The sequence below is a fragment of the Ochotona princeps genome, chromosome 17 (genome assembly GCF_030435755.1).
Source record: "Ochotona princeps isolate mOchPri1 chromosome 17, mOchPri1.hap1, whole genome shotgun sequence".
Taxonomy (NCBI): Eukaryota; Metazoa; Chordata; class Mammalia; order Lagomorpha; family Ochotonidae; genus Ochotona; species Ochotona princeps.
In genome coordinates, this window is record NC_080848.1 from 11,048,192 (window position 1) to 11,067,369 (window position 19,178).

Consider the following 19,178-nt stretch of genomic DNA (forward strand, 5'->3'; position numbering starts at 1 on the left):
GGGAAGCTGGCTTGGAATGTCCCCATGCAGTCTGGAAGTAGAGACAAGGGGGGGGGGGGCATGACTCCTGGGGTGACCCACAGCCAGTTTGGGTTGGAAGTTAGTGGAAAATTGCCCCCTCACTGTTGATCCCTAAAGGCGCATGTGAGAGAGGCTCTTTTCCCATATCCTTGGGACCAGCTCTGACGCAGGAGGAATCCCATATCAGAATGCCAAATTGAGTGCCAGCCGCTCTGCCTCTGGCTCAGCTCTCTGCTAACACACCTGGGAAAAGTGGCAGAGGATGGCCCAAGTCCTAGATTCCATTGTGGAGATCTGGAAATAGCTCCTGGCTCCCAGCTTCAGTCTGCCCCAGGTGGCAGTTTAGGGAAGTGAAACAGCACATGGAAGACCAGTTTTTTCTCCCTCTGCAACTGTGCCTTTCAGATAAGTTAAAAAATTTTTTTTTCATTAAAAAAATACAAATTATTTGTGCAGGTGGCCTGATCTCGGGTTCTGCTTTCAGAGCTAGCCCGGGTGAAGACGGAGTCAGGAGGCCCGACCAAGCAGCCTTGGGGGAACAGAGGTGCTCCCTGCAGAGGGAAGGCAACCAGGCCACCGGAGACAGCAGGGAGGGGTGGGGAGAGCCTTCAGCAGGCAGGCCTGTGGCGTGGCTGCGACTCAAGTAGGCAGCGTAGCTTGAGGGCAAAGTGCAGCTTACGCAGCAGTTTTTAGCACTTGAAAGGACTGGGATCCTGGTAATTAACGCGGATGGTGGAGTCTGTCGGCTTCTAGAAGCTCTGCTAGGAGCAAATGAAAGGTTACTGTAGACTCAGGGCCAGCTGCGGAAACCCCCGAGGGCTCCAGGGCGGCTTTTAGGTCACCTTTCCTCCCTTAGCAGAGCTTTGCTGCGCTCAAGGTCAGGTCTGGGATGTGCTGGAGGCTGGTGCAACGGGTCGGCAGTTAGGGCTCAACAAAACTGTCACTCCTAACTGTCCGCGGGGCTATGTCCGCCTTCCCAGAATGCACCTGGCGCGTGGGGGGCCAGGGCGCATGCCCAGACCCCACCCGGTTTGTTAATCCCATTATTTTTAGCTCAGAAAAGAGGCGGAGCGTGGGGAGGGTGGCTCTTCCTACCAGAGTGTACTGCTTTTGTTTTCTCGGTCTCCGGGCCCGTCCTCCAGTCCCCTCTCGAGGAGTGTTTCTGTAGGTAGAGGCCCACTCTCGTGCTGAATGCGTTTATTCCCTCCTCTGGGGGAGCTCTGAGGAACCATTTGCTTCCCCTGCCCACCTGCCAGGCACGGAAGAGACGGTGGGCGCTCCTGCCCGGTAGCCCTCCTCAGCTCATCCTTTCCTGGCGTCCTCTGGATCCGCAGCAGTGGCCCTGGGACCCTTGTTGAGGCTCGTCGTCAGAGAGAACCTCACAATCTTACGTGGTGGTGTTTGTGTATTGGGGTCACACACACACCACCTAAAATTTACCATCTGAGTCGCTTTTGACTGTGTCACTCGGCAACATTAGATATGTTATTGTTGTGCAACCCTAACCATGTCCATCTGCTAAATGCTTTTTGCCTGCCCTGGCAGGCTCGTACCCCAACAGTCACTTCTCTTTCCACTGTGTTCCCAGTCTGTGGCACCTGCTGCTCCATTGGTTACTCAAAAATTTGCTTGTTTCCTTTTAATCCCCATCCCCCATCTGCCCCTGTTGATCCTCACGGGGTCAGGTCTCGGGACAGCCTCTGTGGAGGAGGACACAGCCCAGGCCATGGGACAGAGCCGAGGGCTGGGTGTCTGCCAGGAGCCCGGGGGATGGGGATGGTGGAGCACATGGGAACTGGGGTTGAGGGTAGTGAGTATGAGAAACAAGATTGGATCTGGGCATTCAGGTGTGGTGACATGTCCAGCACATGCAGGACACCTGGCGTTGGTCCTCGCTGCTGCTGGAGTGCTCCGGGAAGTATGAGGCTGTGGGGTCAACAGCTGCGTGCTCTAAGCCAGTAGCACAGTGAGAGGTGATGCTCCTTTCTGGGTGAAGTAGAGCTGGTGGTGCATGTGGTACCATCTTGCATGTACTCATAACGGGGTAAATAAAATAGATGAGTCCAAGTACTTGCACCTGTTTTATTTTTTTTTTAATCGTGACTATCAGAAAATATCTCCAGTGTTTGTATGTGGCTTCTTCTATTTCTATTGGACACTGTTGGGTTATGGGAAATATCTGTTTGGTACCAGAAGGATCTGTGCCTGTTATCAAGGAGAGTCAGAATGCTTAGCACACTTTATTAGGGGCAGCCGGACACCCAGCGGTGCCTCAAGGACCCTTTTCATTATGGCCATTCAGATACATGGGGCTGGAGACACCGGCCTTGGTCAAGTGTGGTGGCTGCCCTGGGTCAGCCACAGTCAGTGCCACTCTGAACTGGCCCTGGTGCTCCTGAGGGCTGGTATGAGAGCAGCAGGAAATCTGAATGCAGATCGACCCATGCCCACAGAGAAAGCCTCATAAGGAGGCTTGATGAGCGAGTGATTGCCCGAGGATAGTCCTGGGTCCCTCCAAAATGAGAAACACTGCTCACAGAAGAAAATCATGGACTTGCTTTAGACAGCTGGACAAGACATGTTTTTTAAAGTAAAAGCTGTGTTAGTTAATTTGAAAGGTAGAGTGACGGGTAGAATTGTCCATCTACTGAACCGCTGCTTGGATGGTTGCAACAGCTAAGATGTAACCAGGTCATAACCAGGTCAAAACCAGGAGCTAGATTGTCCAGGGCCTAAGTATTTTCACATGATTGTCAGGGGCCTAAGTATTTCAGCCATCTTTCATTACCTTCCCAAATGTATTAATAGGGAGCTGGATTGGATAGAGAGGAGCAGTCTCATAGGATGCAGGCACCCCAAACAGTAGCTTAACCCACTGAGCCACAGTATGGCACTGTGGTGAACTGTTTTTGTTTTTCAAATTTATTTATTTTATTTGAAAGTCACAGAGAGGGAGAGAGATTTTCTATCCATTGGTTCACTCCCAAATGGCCTTAATGGCTACAGCTGAGCCAATCTGACGCCAGAAGCTTCTTTCTGGCTCCAACATGGGTGCAGGGTCCCAAGTACTTGGGCCATCCTCCACTGCTTTCCCAGGCCATACCCAGAGAGCTGAGCTACAAACTGGCACCCATATGGGATACTGGCGCCACAGGCAGAGGATTAGCCTGCAGCAGCCCCAGAATTAGACTTTTTTTGAAGGTTTTTTTTTCTTTTTTGAAAGTTAGATATACAGAGAGGAAGATCTTCTGTCCGTTAAATCACTCCCCAAGAGGCTGCAACAGCTGGAGATATGCTGATCCGAAGCCAGGATCCTCTTCCAGGTCTCCCACGCAGGTGCAGGGTTCCAACGTTTTGGGCCATCCTCCACTGCTCTCCCAGACCACAAGCAGAGAGCTAGATGGGAAGCTGCACCACCGGGATTAGAACTGGTGTCCATGTGGGATCCCAGCACGTTCAAGGCGAGGACTTTAGCCACTAGGCTATGGCACCGGGTCCTATTTCTTTATTATTATTTTTAAAAATTGTGAGAGATCTTTCATTTGCTGGGTCACTCCACAAATGCCTGTGTTAATCAGGGGTTGGCGAGAGCCAAAGCTAGAGCCAGGAATTCAGTCCAGGTCTCCCAGGAAGGAGAGCAGGGCCTCAAGTCCTGGAGCCATCACCACTGCCTCTCAAGCCCCACATTGGCAGGAAGCTGGAGTCCGGAACTGCAGCCTGGGACTGGCAGGGACAGCTCAGCTACATGCCTGCTCTCTGTGTTTTTACATTTAGGTAAGTATAGTCGGCTTCACAATAATCATGGGCCTCTGAAAAACAAGAGGAAAACAACTCAGTAAAAACTAGCATCCCTTTTCTAGTAGCTAGATGACAACAGAACCAAAAAGCGACTGGTTTTTCTGGGCTTATTCTTGAACACATTTCAGCAGTGGTCTGCATGTCTCCTCCCACCCCCATCTCCTGATCATATCTGCCAGTAGCTGGTGCTTTGGCTCGATACTGAGTTCCCTGGTGGGCTTATGGCTCCCTGCCACCCATCCACAGGCTTCCAGAGCTTCCGAGGGTGGTGGCATCACAAGGACCCATCATCCTATTTCAACAGCATCTTGTAACCCGCACCATGATTTTACCTTGCTGCTCAGAAGCCTGGTTGTGGAAGACGGGGGTGGCGTAAAATAGCTCCAGGGAGGGTCCAGGTTCTAGGCAAAAGACAGAGTGTTACTGGGCCAGTTCTCTGAGTCTCTGATCCCACGGGGACAGTGGTACAGAGCGCTGCAGTCCAAGTGTGGCACCCATGGCTCCCTAATGCAATGGACATGAGAGAAATTGGGAATGTACTCAGTGTCCTATGAATGCTTTCTGTCACAACTCTCATTGCTGTCCCTGGCCCAGAACCCTTCCTCCATCGTAGGCAGCTGTGACACCATTTGTAAGAGATGACCATGTGTCGTATGACAGAGTGCCCAAGCTAATAACAGTGTGGGTTCTCAAACACGGCTAAGAAAGCAGATTTTTAAAAGAGATTTATTTATCCTTTTTAAAGATTTATTTATTTTTATTGGAAAGTCAGATATACAGAGAGGAGGAGAAACAGAGAGGAAGATCTTCCGTCCGATGGTTCACTCCCTAAGTGACCGCAACAGCTAGAGCTGAGCCAATCCAAAGCCAGGAGCCAGGAGCCTCTCCCGGGTCTCCCACACAGTGCAGTGTCCCAAGGCTTTGGGTCATCCTTGACCACTCTCCCAGGCCACAGGCAGGGAGCTGGATGGGAAGTGGGGCTGCCGGGATTAGAACCAGCACCCATATGGGATCCCAGCACATTCAACGAGAAGACTCTAGCCGCTAGACTACCATGCTGGGCCCAAAAAAGATTTATTTTTATTTGAAAGTCAGTTGCAGAGAGAGAGGAAGAGACGATCTTCCATCTGCTGCTTCACTCCCCAAATGGCCACAATGACCAAGCTCATCTGATCTAAATCCAGGAGCCAGGAGCTTCCTCCGGATCTCCCACGTGGTCACAGGGGTTTAGGGACTTGGGCCGCCTTCTGCTGTTTTCACAGGTTATAAGCAGGGAGCTGGAGTAACTAGGACTGAACGGTCCCTATTTGGGATTCCAGTGCCACAAGTGGAGCATTAGCACACTATGCCACTGTACCTGCCTACAAGGGATTTTAAACGCCCTTACCACAGATCAGGCGATAGTCATGCTATTTAATATATAGGTTCACTATTTCATAACATACACACATGGTGGTCAAAATAGCACATGGTACAAGACAGATATAGTATATAATTTTTATTTGTCAATTGAAATAAATAGGGGGCTGGTGTTGTGGCTCAGTGAGTTAAGTCACCACCTGCAATACCAATCTCCTTTTGGAGCACTGGTTTGAGTTCCAGCTGCTTCACTTCTGATCCACCTGCCTGTTAAATGTGCTTGGGAAAGCAGCAGAAGATGGCCCCTGCTACCCAGGTAGGAGACGTGGATGGAAATTCAGGTTCCTGGTTTGGCCTGGCCTAGCCCTGGATATTGGAGCCATTTGAAGAGTGAACTAGCAAATGGAAGATTCTGTCACTCTGCCTTTCAAATAAAAACAAATAAATCTTATATAACATTTAAAATATTTAACATGTACCATACATAATATATTTAAATATTTGCTTATTTTTATTTGAAAGGCAGAGTGACAGAAAGAGACAGATAGATCCTTCACCCATTGGTTCACTCCTCAAATGGCCACAAAGGCTGGAGCTGGGCCAGTCCAAAGCTGGCAGTCAGGAGTCTTTTTCCAGGTCTCCCTCATGGGTGCAGGGTCGCAAGGCCTTGAGCCATCCTCTGCTGCTTTCCCAGGCCACAAGCAGGGAGCTGGATGGGAAGTGGAGCAGTCAGAACTCCACTGGGGTGCTGGCACCAAAGGGCTGAAGCTTAGCCTGCTACAACATGGTGCTGGCCTAAATACATAATTATTTTTTGAAGAAAAGTTTATCATGGAAACTCTGGAACATAGTGCAGAACATTCTGAATTGATACAAAGCAATCTGCAAGGGGCCTGGCGTTTGGCTCCTTAAGACTCTGCTTGGGCACATCAGAGAGCCAAGGTTCAGTTTCCCGATTCTAGCTTCCTGCTAATCATGACTGAGAGGAGTTCCCAGTGTGGTAGCCTCGCGTCTAAAGCCCTTGCCTTTAACATGCCAGGATCCCATATGGTCGCCGGTTCTAATCCCGGCAGCCCCACTTCCCATCCAGCTCCCTGCCTGTGGCCTGAGAGAGTGGTCAAGGATGACTCAAAGCCTTGGAACACTGCACTGTGTGGGAGACCCGGGAGAGGCTCCTGGCTCCTGGCTTTGGATTGGCTCAGCTCTAGCTGTTGCGGTCACTTAGGGAGTGAACCATCGGACAAAAGATCTTCCTCTCTGTTTCTCCTCCACTCTGTATATCTGACTTCGCAATAAAAATAAATAAATCGTTAAAAAAAGTGAGAGGTGCTTCAAGTAATGAAATTCCTGCCATTCACGTGGGAGACCTGCACTGATGCTGGCTCCTGGCTTCAGCCTCAGTGCGGTCCTCGCTGTTGAGGGTATTTGGGGGAAAAAAATCAGCAAATGGGAACTCTCTCTGTCCACCCATCTCTCTGCCTTTCCCAATTTTTTTTTCTCAATTAAAACCCTCCAAGATTCGCTGTTCAAGGTGTCTGATGGCATATCTGAGACAAGCTACCATGTATGTTGATGGGAGCCAACACACAGTCACCGTGGAAGCACTCAGGGGCTTCTGTCAGGGGTGGGAAGTTCATTGTTTTTTTTTTTTTTTTGTTTTTAAAGATTTATTCATTTTATTACAGCCAGATATACACAGAGGAGGAGAGACAGAGAGGAAGATCTTCCGTCCGATGTTTCACTCCCCAAGTGAGCCGCAACGGGCCGATGCGCGCCGATCCGAAGCCGGGAACCTGGAACCTCTTCCGGGTCTCCCACGCGGGTGCAGTGTCCCAATGCATTGGGCCGTCCTCAACTGCTTTCCCAGGCCACAAGCAGGGAGCTGGATGGGAAGTGGAGCTGCCGGGATTAGAACCGGCGCCCATATGGGATCCCGGGGCTTTCAAGGCGAGGACTTTTAGCCGCTAGGCCACGCCGCCGGGCCCGGGAAGTTCATTGTTGATCTACAGTCCTTACCCAGAAGCCTGTACCACACGACAAAGTAAAAATACACAAAACCCGAAAGTCAATCAAGACACTCAACAAAGCTCTCTCACCTGCTTGAGTCTTACAGGTCTCAATGCTTGCGTAGCTCTCCACTTCCTCCAGGGTATTTTCATGGAACTTGAGCTCATTCTTTCTCATAGTTTTTCCTATAGGAATTGGGACAGAATCACCACAGGAAACCGAGCCAGCCTTATAGTTTTCAACTCTGCTGCCAAGGAGCAGGCTCTTCCCCACCTAACGTTCTGACGGAAAAGCTGGGAAGGAGGCAAGATGGCGGCAGAGGATACAGACACGTTTGATAAGACGGAGAATCTTTAGGAAGTACAATAAGTAGATTACAGGGGAAAAAATAAGGCTCAGGCAGTAAGCAGGGGGTACCTGGAACCCCCATGGACACAGGGAAGCTGCGGAAAATGAAAATAGTCACGAGACAGCTGAATAGTACCCTATAGCCATGTCAAGGTTTATAGCACCCGGGTCTGTGTATAAACCAAAATTGAAATGTCAATGAAGTAGTCAGAGGATGCGGTTAAGAACTTGCATTTTTTGGGCCCGGCGGTGTGGCCTAGCGGCTAAAGTCCTTGCCTTGAATGTGCCGGGATCCCATATGGGCACCGGTTCTAATCCCGGCTGCTCCACTTCCCATCCAGCTCCCTGCTTGTGGCCTGGGAAAGCAGTCGAGGACGGCCCAAAGCTTTGGGACCCTGCACCCGCGTGGGAGACCCGGAAGAGGTTCCTGGTTCCCGGCTTCAGATCGGCACAACACCGGCCCGTGGCGGCTCACTTGGGGAGTGAATCATGGGATGGAAGATCTTCCTCTCTGTCTCTCCTCCTCTCTGTATATCTGACTTTGTAATAAAATAAATAAATCTTTTAAAAAAAAAGATTTATTATTATTGGAAAGCCGGATATACAGAGAGGAGGAGAGACGGAGAGGAAGATCTTCCGTCCGATGATTCACTCCCCAAGTGACTGCAATGGCTGGTGCTGTGCCGATCTGAAGCCGGGAGCCAGGAACCTCTTCTGGATCTCCCACGGGGGTGCAGGGTCCCAAAGCTTTGGGCCATCCTCGACTGCTTTCCCAGGCCACAAGCAGGGAGCTGGATGGGAAGTGGAGCTGCCGGGATTAGAACCGGCGCCTATATGGGATCCTGGGGCGTTCAAGGCAAGGACTTTAGCTGCTAGGCCACGCCACCGGGCCCAATAATAAATCTTAAAAAAAAAAAAAAAGAACTTGCATTTTTTAACGTATTGGTTACTCAATACCATGTCAATTAATTCCATAATGTTGTAAATTGATGTTGATGTTATGTTGTGGCTTTTAATTGATCGGGATGATATTCTGCCAGCTCTGCTTTCAGATCAGAGATGGTCTCCCCAAGAAACCGTTGAATTTATCTGGACAATAAGATGCTGGACTCTATGCTTGCAATGAAAGAATCTTAATTGAATTTGAACTGTAATATTGCAACAAGGTGGAGGAATCCACTATGGGGGGAGGGGCTGGGGGAATCCCAGAGCCTATGAGACGTGTCACATAATGCAATGTAATCAATAAAAAATAATATAACAACAAAAAAAAGGAAACAAGGGCACATTTTAAAACATCGATTACTTTCACATTATTCTATATAATACACAGATTTGTAAACAAGGGACAATCAGTAAATACGACTGACACATGAAAATCCTGTGCTTAGGGCCCGGCGGCGTGGCCTAGCGGCTAAAGTCCTCGCCTTGAAAGCCCCGGGATCCCATATGGGCGCCGGTTCTAATCCCGGCAGCTCCACTTCCCATCCAGCTCCCTGCTTGTGGCCTGGGAAAGCAGTTGAGGACGGCCCAAAGCTTTGGGACCCTGCACCCGCGTGGGAGACCTGGAAGAAGTTCCTGGTCCCGGCATCGGATTGGCGCGTACCGGCCCGTTGCAGCTCACTTGGGGAGTGGATCATCGGATGGAAGATCTTCCTCTCTGTCTCTCCTCCTCTCTGTATATCCGGCTTTCCAATAATAATAAAATCTTTAAAAAAAAAAAAAAAAAAAAAAAGAAAATCCTGTGCTTAAGGAGATTTTATATATATATATATATATATACAAAATCTGGCTATCTTGTAGTTAAGGAAAGTGGTTCTTTTCTGATGTTAAATCAGTCAATTGGATGAAAACAGAAGTTCCTCCATAATGCAGGCTACAAAAGTCTATTCAATTTTATTTAAAATCTGTATGCTGTGAAAGTACATATCATGGAATTTAGGAGGATGACAACTGTACAGATAGGAAATTCATGACATTGATTAAACATATTGAACTGGTTTTTAAAACCAATTCATATAAATGATTACAATAGTCTATATTATGTTTAGCCTTTGAGGCATATGGTAGTAAATTTGAATTCAATTTTAAATAAATTTACACAAATATATATATAAAAAAGAAAAGCTGACGTGCTCCCACAGTCCACCCTGGCAGGCAATGAAGGAAAACTATGACTCCCCAGGGATCTGCCTACAGCACCTGCCCACTTCCTGGGCTCCATGAGGACCACACACTCTGCAAGAAGCTTCCAGAAATGGCCACCTTGTCTTTCCTTCGAGAGATAGTGAGCAGCCCAGCCAAGTTCTATTTTAGCTCAAGCCAGTAATCCAGGCATGTTTTTAAAATGTAGAAGGTGTTGGGCCTGGCATGATGACCTAGCAGCTAAATCCTCACTTTGCACCCACCAAGATCCCATATGGGCACCAGTTTTTATCCTGGCTACTCCACTTCCCATCCAGCTCCCTGCTTGTGGCCTGAGAAAGCAGCAGGGGATTGCCCAAAGCCTTGGGACCCTGCACCCATGTGGGAGACCCAGAAGAATCTCCTGGCTTGGGACTGGCTCAGCCCTGGCCTTTGTAGCCACTTGGGGAGTGAACCAGCAGATAGAAGATCTTTCTCTATATCTCCTTCTTTCTGTAAAATCTGCCTTTCCAATAAAAATAAATAAAACATTTTTTTAAGTGTAGAAAGTGTTTACAACTATCGTCATCTTATGTTCACAGAGAGTCACTTCTTTGAGTTACGGCCTCAAAGATGAAGGGAGACCTGGGGACTAAGACGTATCGTTTGTTTCTCTTGCCTATTCTGCCAGTGTCTCAGTGGCCCCATTCCTCAGGTCAGAATGTTGAGGCTCAGAGAGTCACAGCACCATGTGTGATCTACACCCCCTCTGCTTGCTGGTGGGTGCCTGCCCTGAGACACACAGCTGTCTTTTGCGCAAATCTTGAAAACGCTCTACCCTCAAGTGCCAAATGAGAAGGCCAAAGATTGTCTTAAGACATGAGTGACAGGCGGGAGTTGAGGCTTCCATGGAGGCTGTGAACGATTTTCTGTTTTTTTGGGTTTTTTTTAGATTTGTTTATCTATTTGAAAGGCAGTTTCAGAAAGAGGTTCTACCTGCTGGTTCCCTCTCGAAATGGCTGCATGCCACAGTGGGAGCTGGACCAGGTTGAAGATAGAAGCTGGAACTCCATCTGGGTCTCCCAATGCGTGGCAGGGCCCTAAGCACTTGGGCATTTTTCTGCTGTTTTCCCAGGTGCATTAACAGGGAATCAGATCAGAAGTGGAGTGGCTGGGACTAGAACCAGTGCTCATATGAGATGCCAGTGTTGCAAACAGCAGCTTAACCCACTGCCCCATGATGCTGACCTCTTACTAAGACTTTTGAGATGGTGACAGCAAAATGTAGACACAGATTTTTCTTATTGTTGGCCTTGGCGACTTCCTGCCCAGGCTGCCATCTCTATTTGCAACTTCACTGGGAAAAGACTGGTCATGTGAGCACCCAGCCAGCTAGGACAGGTTGGCACAGTGAATTCACTTGCCCAAACCCCACCTTATTCTCCTCTTCTTCTCTCTTCCTTTCCTCTCCGTTCCATTTCACCTTCCTCCCTGCCCTCTCCCTGCTGTCTGTCTCTGAAACCCATGGGCAAACAATGGCAACTTAACGCTGAAATAACATACCTGCTTTGCGTCTTCGTCGAATCCAAAACCCCAGAATTAGGGCCATGGCCAGCAGCAGCAACACCGGAAGCAGTAGCTGCAGGCATAATGGACAAGCATCTCCATCTGGAAGGGACAGCAGTCCATGAGCCACAGCGTGGATTTCTTCACATGGCATGGCTCTGCATGCCAGGAGGGGCTCCCATGCCTGCTCCCCACGATGACCAGTATCCTCTGTGTGAGGGTTCCTGACCTGTGACAGACACCTGCAGCTCACAGGAGTTGTCTTGTTGGTCAGGAAAGTTCTTAAAGCATGACCAAGCACACCTTCTACAGAGTTCGCACAGGGAGAGAAAGGCAGTACAGCGCTGAACTGACAAATGACTGACAACGTTGGCAGTGTCTCATCATCAGGAAGACCTGTGTGCTGATTGGGAGGCCCCTGACCCATGCTGGCATGGTTTCTGTCCCCCAAGAAACCACTGTTTATTTACTATTAGCTACATGTGAAACACTGTGCTAAGAAACTGGTGTGCGGCCTTGTCTCTCTGGGATCATTCCCATGAAAAAAATATAAAGTTATTAAACATTTATTTATGAATATGTAGAAAACGGATTTCTTAGTTTCATAGACACTATCCTAAGAATATGATATTTTTCTCTGTCTCTACTTCCTCTTTCCCTTAGGTACCCAGACTTTGGAATAGGGAAATGGGAGTATAGGGCCAGGTGGATACATCTCCATTGCTCTCTGGGACCCTCAGGCTGCAGAGAGGGACAGCGCCTTCAGACCCAGAGCTGGGCCAATGGTCCCTTTTTAGCTCTAAATCAAGAGAGGTGATGGAAGTTTAGACACATCCAGCATTAGCAGCAGAATAGCCAGGTGGACAGGCACAGGTGTTAGAAATCAATGTTTTTTAAAAGGTGGAAATCCAAAATTTCAGATCTGGTCATTCCAAGAGAGATGCAGACCCCAAAAGGACTCCTGGCCCCTAACTTTGGATCAGCTCAGCTCTGGCCGTTGTGGCCAGTTGGAGAGTGACCGAGTGGACAGAAGATCTGTGTGAGTGTGTGTGTGTGTGTGTGTGTGTGTGTGTCTCCTTCTCTGTAAATCTGCCTTTCCAATCAAAATAAATAAATCCTTTTTTTTAACGCAGCTCCCAGGGACACACTTTCCAGGCTCTTGAGCAAGTGTCTACAAGAACAATGAAAGAATCTCAGCATTCACAGGGTTCCCAAACAACAAGGAAGGCCTACTCACCCACAATTGTGAAGTTGAGCTCTTGGCTATATTTTCCTTGCTGGGTACAGTTGAAACTTACTGCCTTGCATTTGTAGGGGCCCAAATCCTTGTTTTTTGAGATGCTTATGTTAAAAACTGCACGTTCCATTTTTCCAGTCTGGTCACCAAGAAGTTTTGTATTACGAAACAAGTAGTAGGTGATTTCCAGTGATGTGTTCTTGTGGGAACAAAACAGAGACACATTCTGACCCATTGCGACCACAGTAGTTTCTGCATTCAAAGTTGGAGAAGGGAATCCTGGGAAACAAAGTGACACAAGAAAACATCCTGCTTAAAATCCACTGATAATGGGCCCGGCGGCATGGCCTAGCAGCTAAAGTCCTCGCCTTGAACGCCCCAGGATCCCATATGGGTGCCAGTTCTAATCCTGGCAGCTCCACTTCCCATCCAGCTCCCTGCTTGTGGCCTGGGAAAGCAGTTGAGGATGGCCCAATGCATTGGGACCCTGCACCCGCACGGGAGACCCGGAGGAGGTTCCAGGTTCCTGGCTTCGGCTTGGCGCGCACCGGCCGTTGTGGCTCACTTGGGGAGTAAATCATCGGATGGAAGATCTTCCTCTCTGTCTCTCCTCCTCTCTGTATATCTGGTGGTAATAAAATGAATAAATCTTTAAAAAAAAAATCCACTGATAATAACCAGCCATGTTCTTATAGATCAGGGTGATTGGAACCCTTTACCTGAGGAGCTTTTCTTTCTTTTTTTTAAAGAATTATCTATCTTTTTAGAAAGGCAGATTTATAGACAGAAAGAAAGATCTTCCATCTGCTGCTTCACTTCCCTTATGTCTGCAACAGCCAGAACTGAGCTGATCCAAAGCTAGGAGCTTCTTCTGGGTCTCCCATGTGGCTGCAGGGCTCCAAAGCCTTGGGCCATCCCCCACTGCTATCCCAGGTCACAAGCAGGGAACTGGATGGAAAGTGGAGCAGCTGGGACATAACCCAGCATGCATGTGGAATCCCGGCACTTGTAAGATGGAGGATTAGTCATTTGATCCATCGTACCTGGCCCAACTTTTTTTTTTTCAACTAATTTATTTTGGGCCCGGCACAGTAGCCTAGTGGCTAAAGTCCTCGCCTTGCACACGTGGGATCCCATATGGGCACTGGTTCATATCCCAGCTACTCCACTTTTCATCCAGCTCCCTACTTGTGGCCTGGGAAAGCAGTTGAGGATGACCCAAAACCTTGGCACCCTGCACTTGTGTGGGAGACCTGGAAGAAGCTCCTGACCTCAGATGGCCTCAGCACCGATGGTTGCGGCTATTTGGGGAATGAATCAACAGAGAGATTTTTATATCTCTCCTTCACTCTGTAAATCTGATTTCTCCAATTAAAGTTTAACAATGTTTAAAGAAAGACTTATGTATTTCAATTGGAAAGTCAGAATCACTGAAGGAGTGGAGAAGAGACAGGAAGTGAGAGAGAGATCTTCCATTGGCTGGTTCACTCTGTAAGTGGGCGCTGTGCCTGTGCAGAGCTCAGTTGATCTGAAGCCAGGAGCTTCTCCTGAGTTTCCCCACATGATTGCAGGAGCTCAAGGACTTGATACATTTTGCAACTCCGCTGCTTTCCCAAGCTACAAGCAAGGAGTTGGATCAGAAGTAGAGCAGCCGCGACACAAACTGGTGTCCATATGAAACGCCGACACTTCAGGCAGAGACTTAGCATACTATGCCACAATGCTGGCCGCACAGTGAGCTCTTCTGTAGGAGGTGTTTCTTGCCCACACAGCCACACTGATCAGTGTGGGAGGAAGCTTCCATGTCTAACAAAGCTCTTTGTAAGATGGAATTGATCAGACTGATTCCTTGGAGCTGTCTACTCCTCCCGCCAGAGAGACCTGAAGCAGACTCTATTAGGACCACTATTCTGCTTCGGAAATATTGAAACAGATCTGCCAACCACGTGGGAGAGCCAGGTGTAGTTCCTGGCTCCTGATTTTAGCTTGACCCAGCCTCAGCCATTGTGACCATTTGGGAAGCAAACCAGCAGGTGGAAGCTCTTTGCTTCCTCACCCCCTCCTTTCTGTCTCTGTTAACTTAGCCTTTCAAAAGAAAGCAAATACATACTCTTTTCTTCAAATATATACTTTTAAAGATTTTTTTAATTGAAAAGGCAGATTTACAGAGAAAAGAAGATACAGAGAGAAAGATCTTCCATCCACTGGTTCATTCCCCACTGGTTCATTGCAGTGGCCAAAGCTGAGCTGGTTCAATGTCAGGAGCCAGGAGCTTCCTCTGGATCTCCCACATGGGTGCAGGGTCCCAAGGTTTAGGACTATCCTCTACTGTTTTTGCAGGCCACAATCAGGGAGCTGGATGGGAAGTGGAGAAGCCGGGACATGAACCGGTGACCATATGGGATCCCACGTGTGCATGCAAGGTGAGGATTTAGCCACTAAGCCATTATGTCAAACCCATAAATAATTAAAAAAATAAAAAGAAAGAAATATTGGGTCTGGTGCAGTGGCACAACAGGCTGATCCTCTGCCTTGCTGCACCAGCATTCCATATGGATTCCATATGGTTCTTTAGTCCCGTTGTTCCACTTCCCAATCCAGCTCTCTGCTTGTGGCCTCAAAAAGCAGTGGAGGATGGCTCGAATGTTTGGGCCCCTGCACCCATGTGCGAGACCCAGAAGAAGCTCTTGTCTGGCTCCTGGGTCTTGGTTCCTGACTTCATTCAGATCAGCTCAGCTCCGCCATCACAATCATTTGAGAAGTGAAACTATGGATGAAGATCCTATCTTTGTCTTTCTTTATCTCTGTAAATCTGCCTTTCAAATGAAAAAATATATACATATATGTTTAAAAGATATATTTATTTATTATTGGAAAGCCAGATTTACAGAGAGAAGGAGATACAAAGAGAAAGATCTTCTATCTACTGGTTCACTCCCCAAGCAGCCACAACAGCCAGAGCTGAGTCGATCTAAAGCCAGGAATCAAGAGCCTCCTCTAGCTCTCCCACATAGGTGCAGGGTCCCAAGGCTTTGGTTCATCTTCTACTGCTTTCCCAGGCCACAAAAGGGAGCTGGAAGGGAAGTGGAACAGTAGGATATGAACCAGTGCCCATATGGGATCCCGGTGCAACTTTAGCCACTAGGTTACTGTGCTGGGCCCAATAAATACTTTTTTAAATAAAAAAGAAATATTAAGGCAATTTGGTCCATGCTGTACTATCAAACACTGTGATAGATGGTCTGTTTTTTCTATTATTTATTTGATTCGATTCTACAAGATACTGTCAAACACTCCTGTGTCCACAAAATGTATTTTACACAAAGATATTTGTGGAGAACTGTTTATATTACCAAAAGAAAAACAGAAATTATTAAAAGGGGTTATACAATTTAAGGCTGAGTCATAAAATTCTATACATCTTCCCAGTGCCTATAAAACTGTGTCACATAATGCAATGTAATCAATAAATTTTAAAAAATCCTATACATTTATTGCCAAAAAGAGGTAAATCTTTTCTACTTAGAGTGATGTCTATAAAATGTAAGTTAAAAAAATCACCAAGGAATTTATCGGATATAAGATAGAAAATGACAATTGCCAGCTACCACTTCTGGAAGCAGAGAATGGAACTGAGGAGGCGTTACAGAATATTTACATTGTATACAGTAACAACAACCGTAGCCAACACTGCTCATTAGTTTTTTAATTGATTGGAGAGACAAAGACAGACAAACAGACTTCCAATGTTGTAGAGGCCTGGGAGACAGGAATTCAGGTTTCCCGTGTGAGTGGCAGGCACCCAGACACTGGGCCGTCCCAGCTGCTGGCCACTGTCCACCCGAGCGGGAAATCGGAGTCAACAGCCAAGCTGGGAGGCAGATCAAGTACTCCCGTCTGGGCTATGGGAGACCCTAAGTGATACCGTGGCCCCTGTGCCCAGTGCCTGCCCCGGCTCATGTTTACCGGTGGCTTGCTAAACACTAGGCAGCACCGTGGTCCCCTCAGTCCTCCTATAGCCCTTCTAGGGAGGGGCTGTCATCCTTCTTTTACAGGCTGCTGCCAGCTGGTAAAGGGTAGGGTCAGGTTTAGCATGAAAGGGAGACTGTATCCCGGGGCATATTTCTAACATCTCTTTCATTATTTTTTAAATGCATTGATTTTTGTACTTAAAGACAATGACAAAAGACAGGCATCTGGCATTTTGTTCAAGCCATCAATTAAAATGCCCGAGTGCCTGGGTTTGGGTACCAACTCTGACTCTCAATTCTAGCTTCCTGTTAATGCACACCCTGGGAGGCTGGTGATGGCTCAAGTAACTGGGTCCCTGCCACCCCCAGGGGAGGCATGGAGAGAACCGTAGGCTCCTGGTTTTTGTCTGGCCCCTCTGTGGTTGCTGGCCCTTGCAGCGTGACCAGTCCATGAGAATGTCTAGTTCTGCTTCTGTCTCCCATTCCCTGCCCCCCTCTTTCTTCCCCTCCTCCTTCCCCATCTGTTCTCTGCGAACCTCTCATTCTCTCCCCCATCTCAAGTAAATCACAACTGGAAAACAAGAGAACGATGAATTCCATTCTAAAGAATATGTTCCAGTTAGTTCCCTAAAATGACTTCATTGTAAATAATGGTAATTGAAAAAGCACTGGTCTTTGGCATCCATTTAACACAGGCTGACCCAAGTGACCGCATGTTTGTCCATGAGCCTGCCACCAGCTCAGTGAAGACTGATTAACAGAGAGATCAATGAAACTTACGTTTTGATTTAATTGTCTCACAGTCCAAGGCAGTGCTTTGAACTGAAAGAGAAAAGGAACATGCGAAAGCTCTCTCCCCATAAATGTATGAGTTTGCAGGCTCGACCTTAGAATGGTAAGCACTTACATGTAACAGAGGAGAAAATGCCCCAAATGAGCAGGTTGTTCACATGGCCCCGCATTCTCCCGAGCGAATGGAGTATGGCGGCCTGAGGAGTCTGGACGGCGCGTGTGAGAGTGGTGAATCACCAAGAGAACTTCCTCCTCCTCTTTCCTGAGCAAGGAACCTCAGACGGTTGTGATAAAGCATTACCCAATAGCTTGTTGGTTTAAAGCTCCGCTCTTTTGTGCATTCTCACAGGAAGGGGGTGTGGCACGTTGCCCCTCAGGCCGGCTAGCAGTGTGGCTGATGGGAAAGACAAAACACTGACCGTTCCACCGTCGTTGTGATCATCTCTGTCTGGACTCAATCTACATCAAAAGGACTTCAATAGAAGATTGGCTTAGTCTTTGGAAGCAAATATTGACTAGCATAAGTGAACATACACCCACATGGCAACAGAAATGGGTTTGCATTCTGGCAACTCCGCTTCCAATCCAGCTCCCTGCTAATGTGCCTAATGGAAGGGCAGTGAAAGATGCCCCAAGTCTTTGGGTCCCACATCCTTGTGGAAGACTCCTGGTTTTGGACTGGCGCAGCTCCCACTGTTGCAGTATTTGGAGGAAGGAACCAGCAAATGGAAGATCTCTGTCTCTCCTTTTCTCTCTGTAAATATGCCTTTCAAATGAATAAATAAATCTTTTAAAAAGTGAATTTATCGGGGATGTATGATGGTTCAACAGGCTAATCCTCCACCATGCAATGCCAGGATCCCATATGGGCACTGCTTCTTATCCCAACTACTCCATTTCCCATCCAGCTCCTTGCTTTTAGCCTGGGAAAGCAGTGGAGGATGACTGAAATCCTTGGGCCCCTATGCCCACGCAGGAGACTCACAAGTTCCTAGCTCCTAGTTTCAAATCAGCTTAGCTCCAGCCACTGTGGCCATTGGGAAGTGAACCAGCAGATGGAAGATCAAATCAAATAAAAAGGACATCTCTCTTCTTCCAAATTAAAAAATCTTAGTTTTTAAAACAATCTTTTAAAAACAATCTTCCTAAAAGATTTATTTATTTTTATTGGAAAGGAAAATTTGCAGAGAGAAGCAGAGACAGAGGGAAAGATCTTCCATCTGTTGGTTCACTCCTCAGACAACCCACAGTGCTAGAGCTGAGCCCTTCCAAAGCCAGGATCCAGGAGCTTCTTTCTGGTTTCTCACACAGGTTCAGGGTCCCAAGCTTTTGGACTATCCTCTGCTGTTTCCCAGGCCACAGCAGATCCTCTGGACGGCAGGAGCTGAGCTGATCCAAAGCCAGGAGCTTCTTCCAGGTCCCCCACGTGGATGCAGGGTCCCAAGGCTTTGAGCCATTATCCACTGTTTTCCCAGATTATAGACAGGAAGCTGGGAGGGAAGAGGGACAGCTGGACACCAACCAGTGCCCATATGGGATCCTGGTGGTTGCAAGGTGAGGATTTCGCCACTAAGCCACTCCACTGGGCCCTCCACAAATATTTTGAAGAGGCCAAGTGTTATATGTCTTGCATCTGCCAGGATCCCATTTGAGTGCCAGTTCGTATCCCAGCTATTCCATTTCCCATCCAGTTCTCTGCTTGTGGCCTGGGAAAACACTACAGGATGGCTCAAAGCCTTGGGACCCTGCACCCACTTGCAAGACCCAGAAGAAGCTCCCGGTTCCTGGCTTCGGATAGCTCAGCTCTGGCCATTGCAGCCTCATGGGGAGTGAACCAGTGCATGGAAGATCTTTCTGTCTCTCCTTCTTTCTGTATATCTGCCTTTCCAATAAAAATAGACAAAAATAAATAAAAACAAAGTCATGTTTACAGAAAGAAGGAGAAGCAGAGAGAA

The 19,178-nt window shown here is 47.8% G+C and overlaps 1 protein-coding gene across 3 annotated transcripts; it reads right to left on the reverse strand.

Annotated features, from left to right (window-relative positions):
• Positions 1 to 3,510: 3,510 nt before the first annotated feature.
• MILR1 (mast cell immunoglobulin like receptor 1) lies at positions 3,511 to 17,415 on the reverse strand. Of its 3 annotated transcripts, XM_036496118.2 has the most exons (7): positions 17,339 to 17,415; positions 17,212 to 17,253; positions 12,461 to 12,739; positions 11,221 to 11,325; positions 7,275 to 7,370; positions 4,152 to 4,220; positions 3,511 to 3,830 (listed from the first exon to the last, which is right to left on the reverse strand). In XM_036496118.2, the coding sequence occupies exons 1-7, from the start codon at positions 17,391 to 17,393 to the stop codon at positions 3,763 to 3,765; spliced, it is 714 nt and encodes a 237-aa protein (XP_036352011.2). In that variant the 5' UTR covers positions 17,394 to 17,415; the 3' UTR covers positions 3,511 to 3,762. The 3 variants fall into 3 exon arrangements, with proteins under 3 accessions (XP_036352011.2, XP_058532155.1, XP_058532154.1); XM_058676172.1 differs by lacking the exon at positions 12,461 to 12,739 and having other exon boundaries at positions 17,339 to 17,407; XM_058676171.1 differs by lacking the exon at positions 11,221 to 11,325 and having other exon boundaries at positions 17,339 to 17,407.
• Positions 17,416 to 19,178: the final 1,763 nt, after the last annotated feature.

Coding starts and splice junctions, on each gene's coding strand:
- MILR1 (XM_036496118.2), bottom strand. CDS start 17,393: ATGCGGGGCCATGTGAACAACCTGCTCATTTGGGGCATTTTCTCCTCT. Junction 17,254..17,338: donor CATTTTCTCCTCTGTTACAT/GTAAGTGCTTAC, acceptor TTTCTCTTTCAG/TTCAAAGCACTGCCTTGGAC. Junction 3,831..4,151: donor CCAGGCTTCTGAGCAGCAAG/GTAAAATCATGG, acceptor CTTGTTTTTCAG/AGGCCCATGATTATTGTGAA.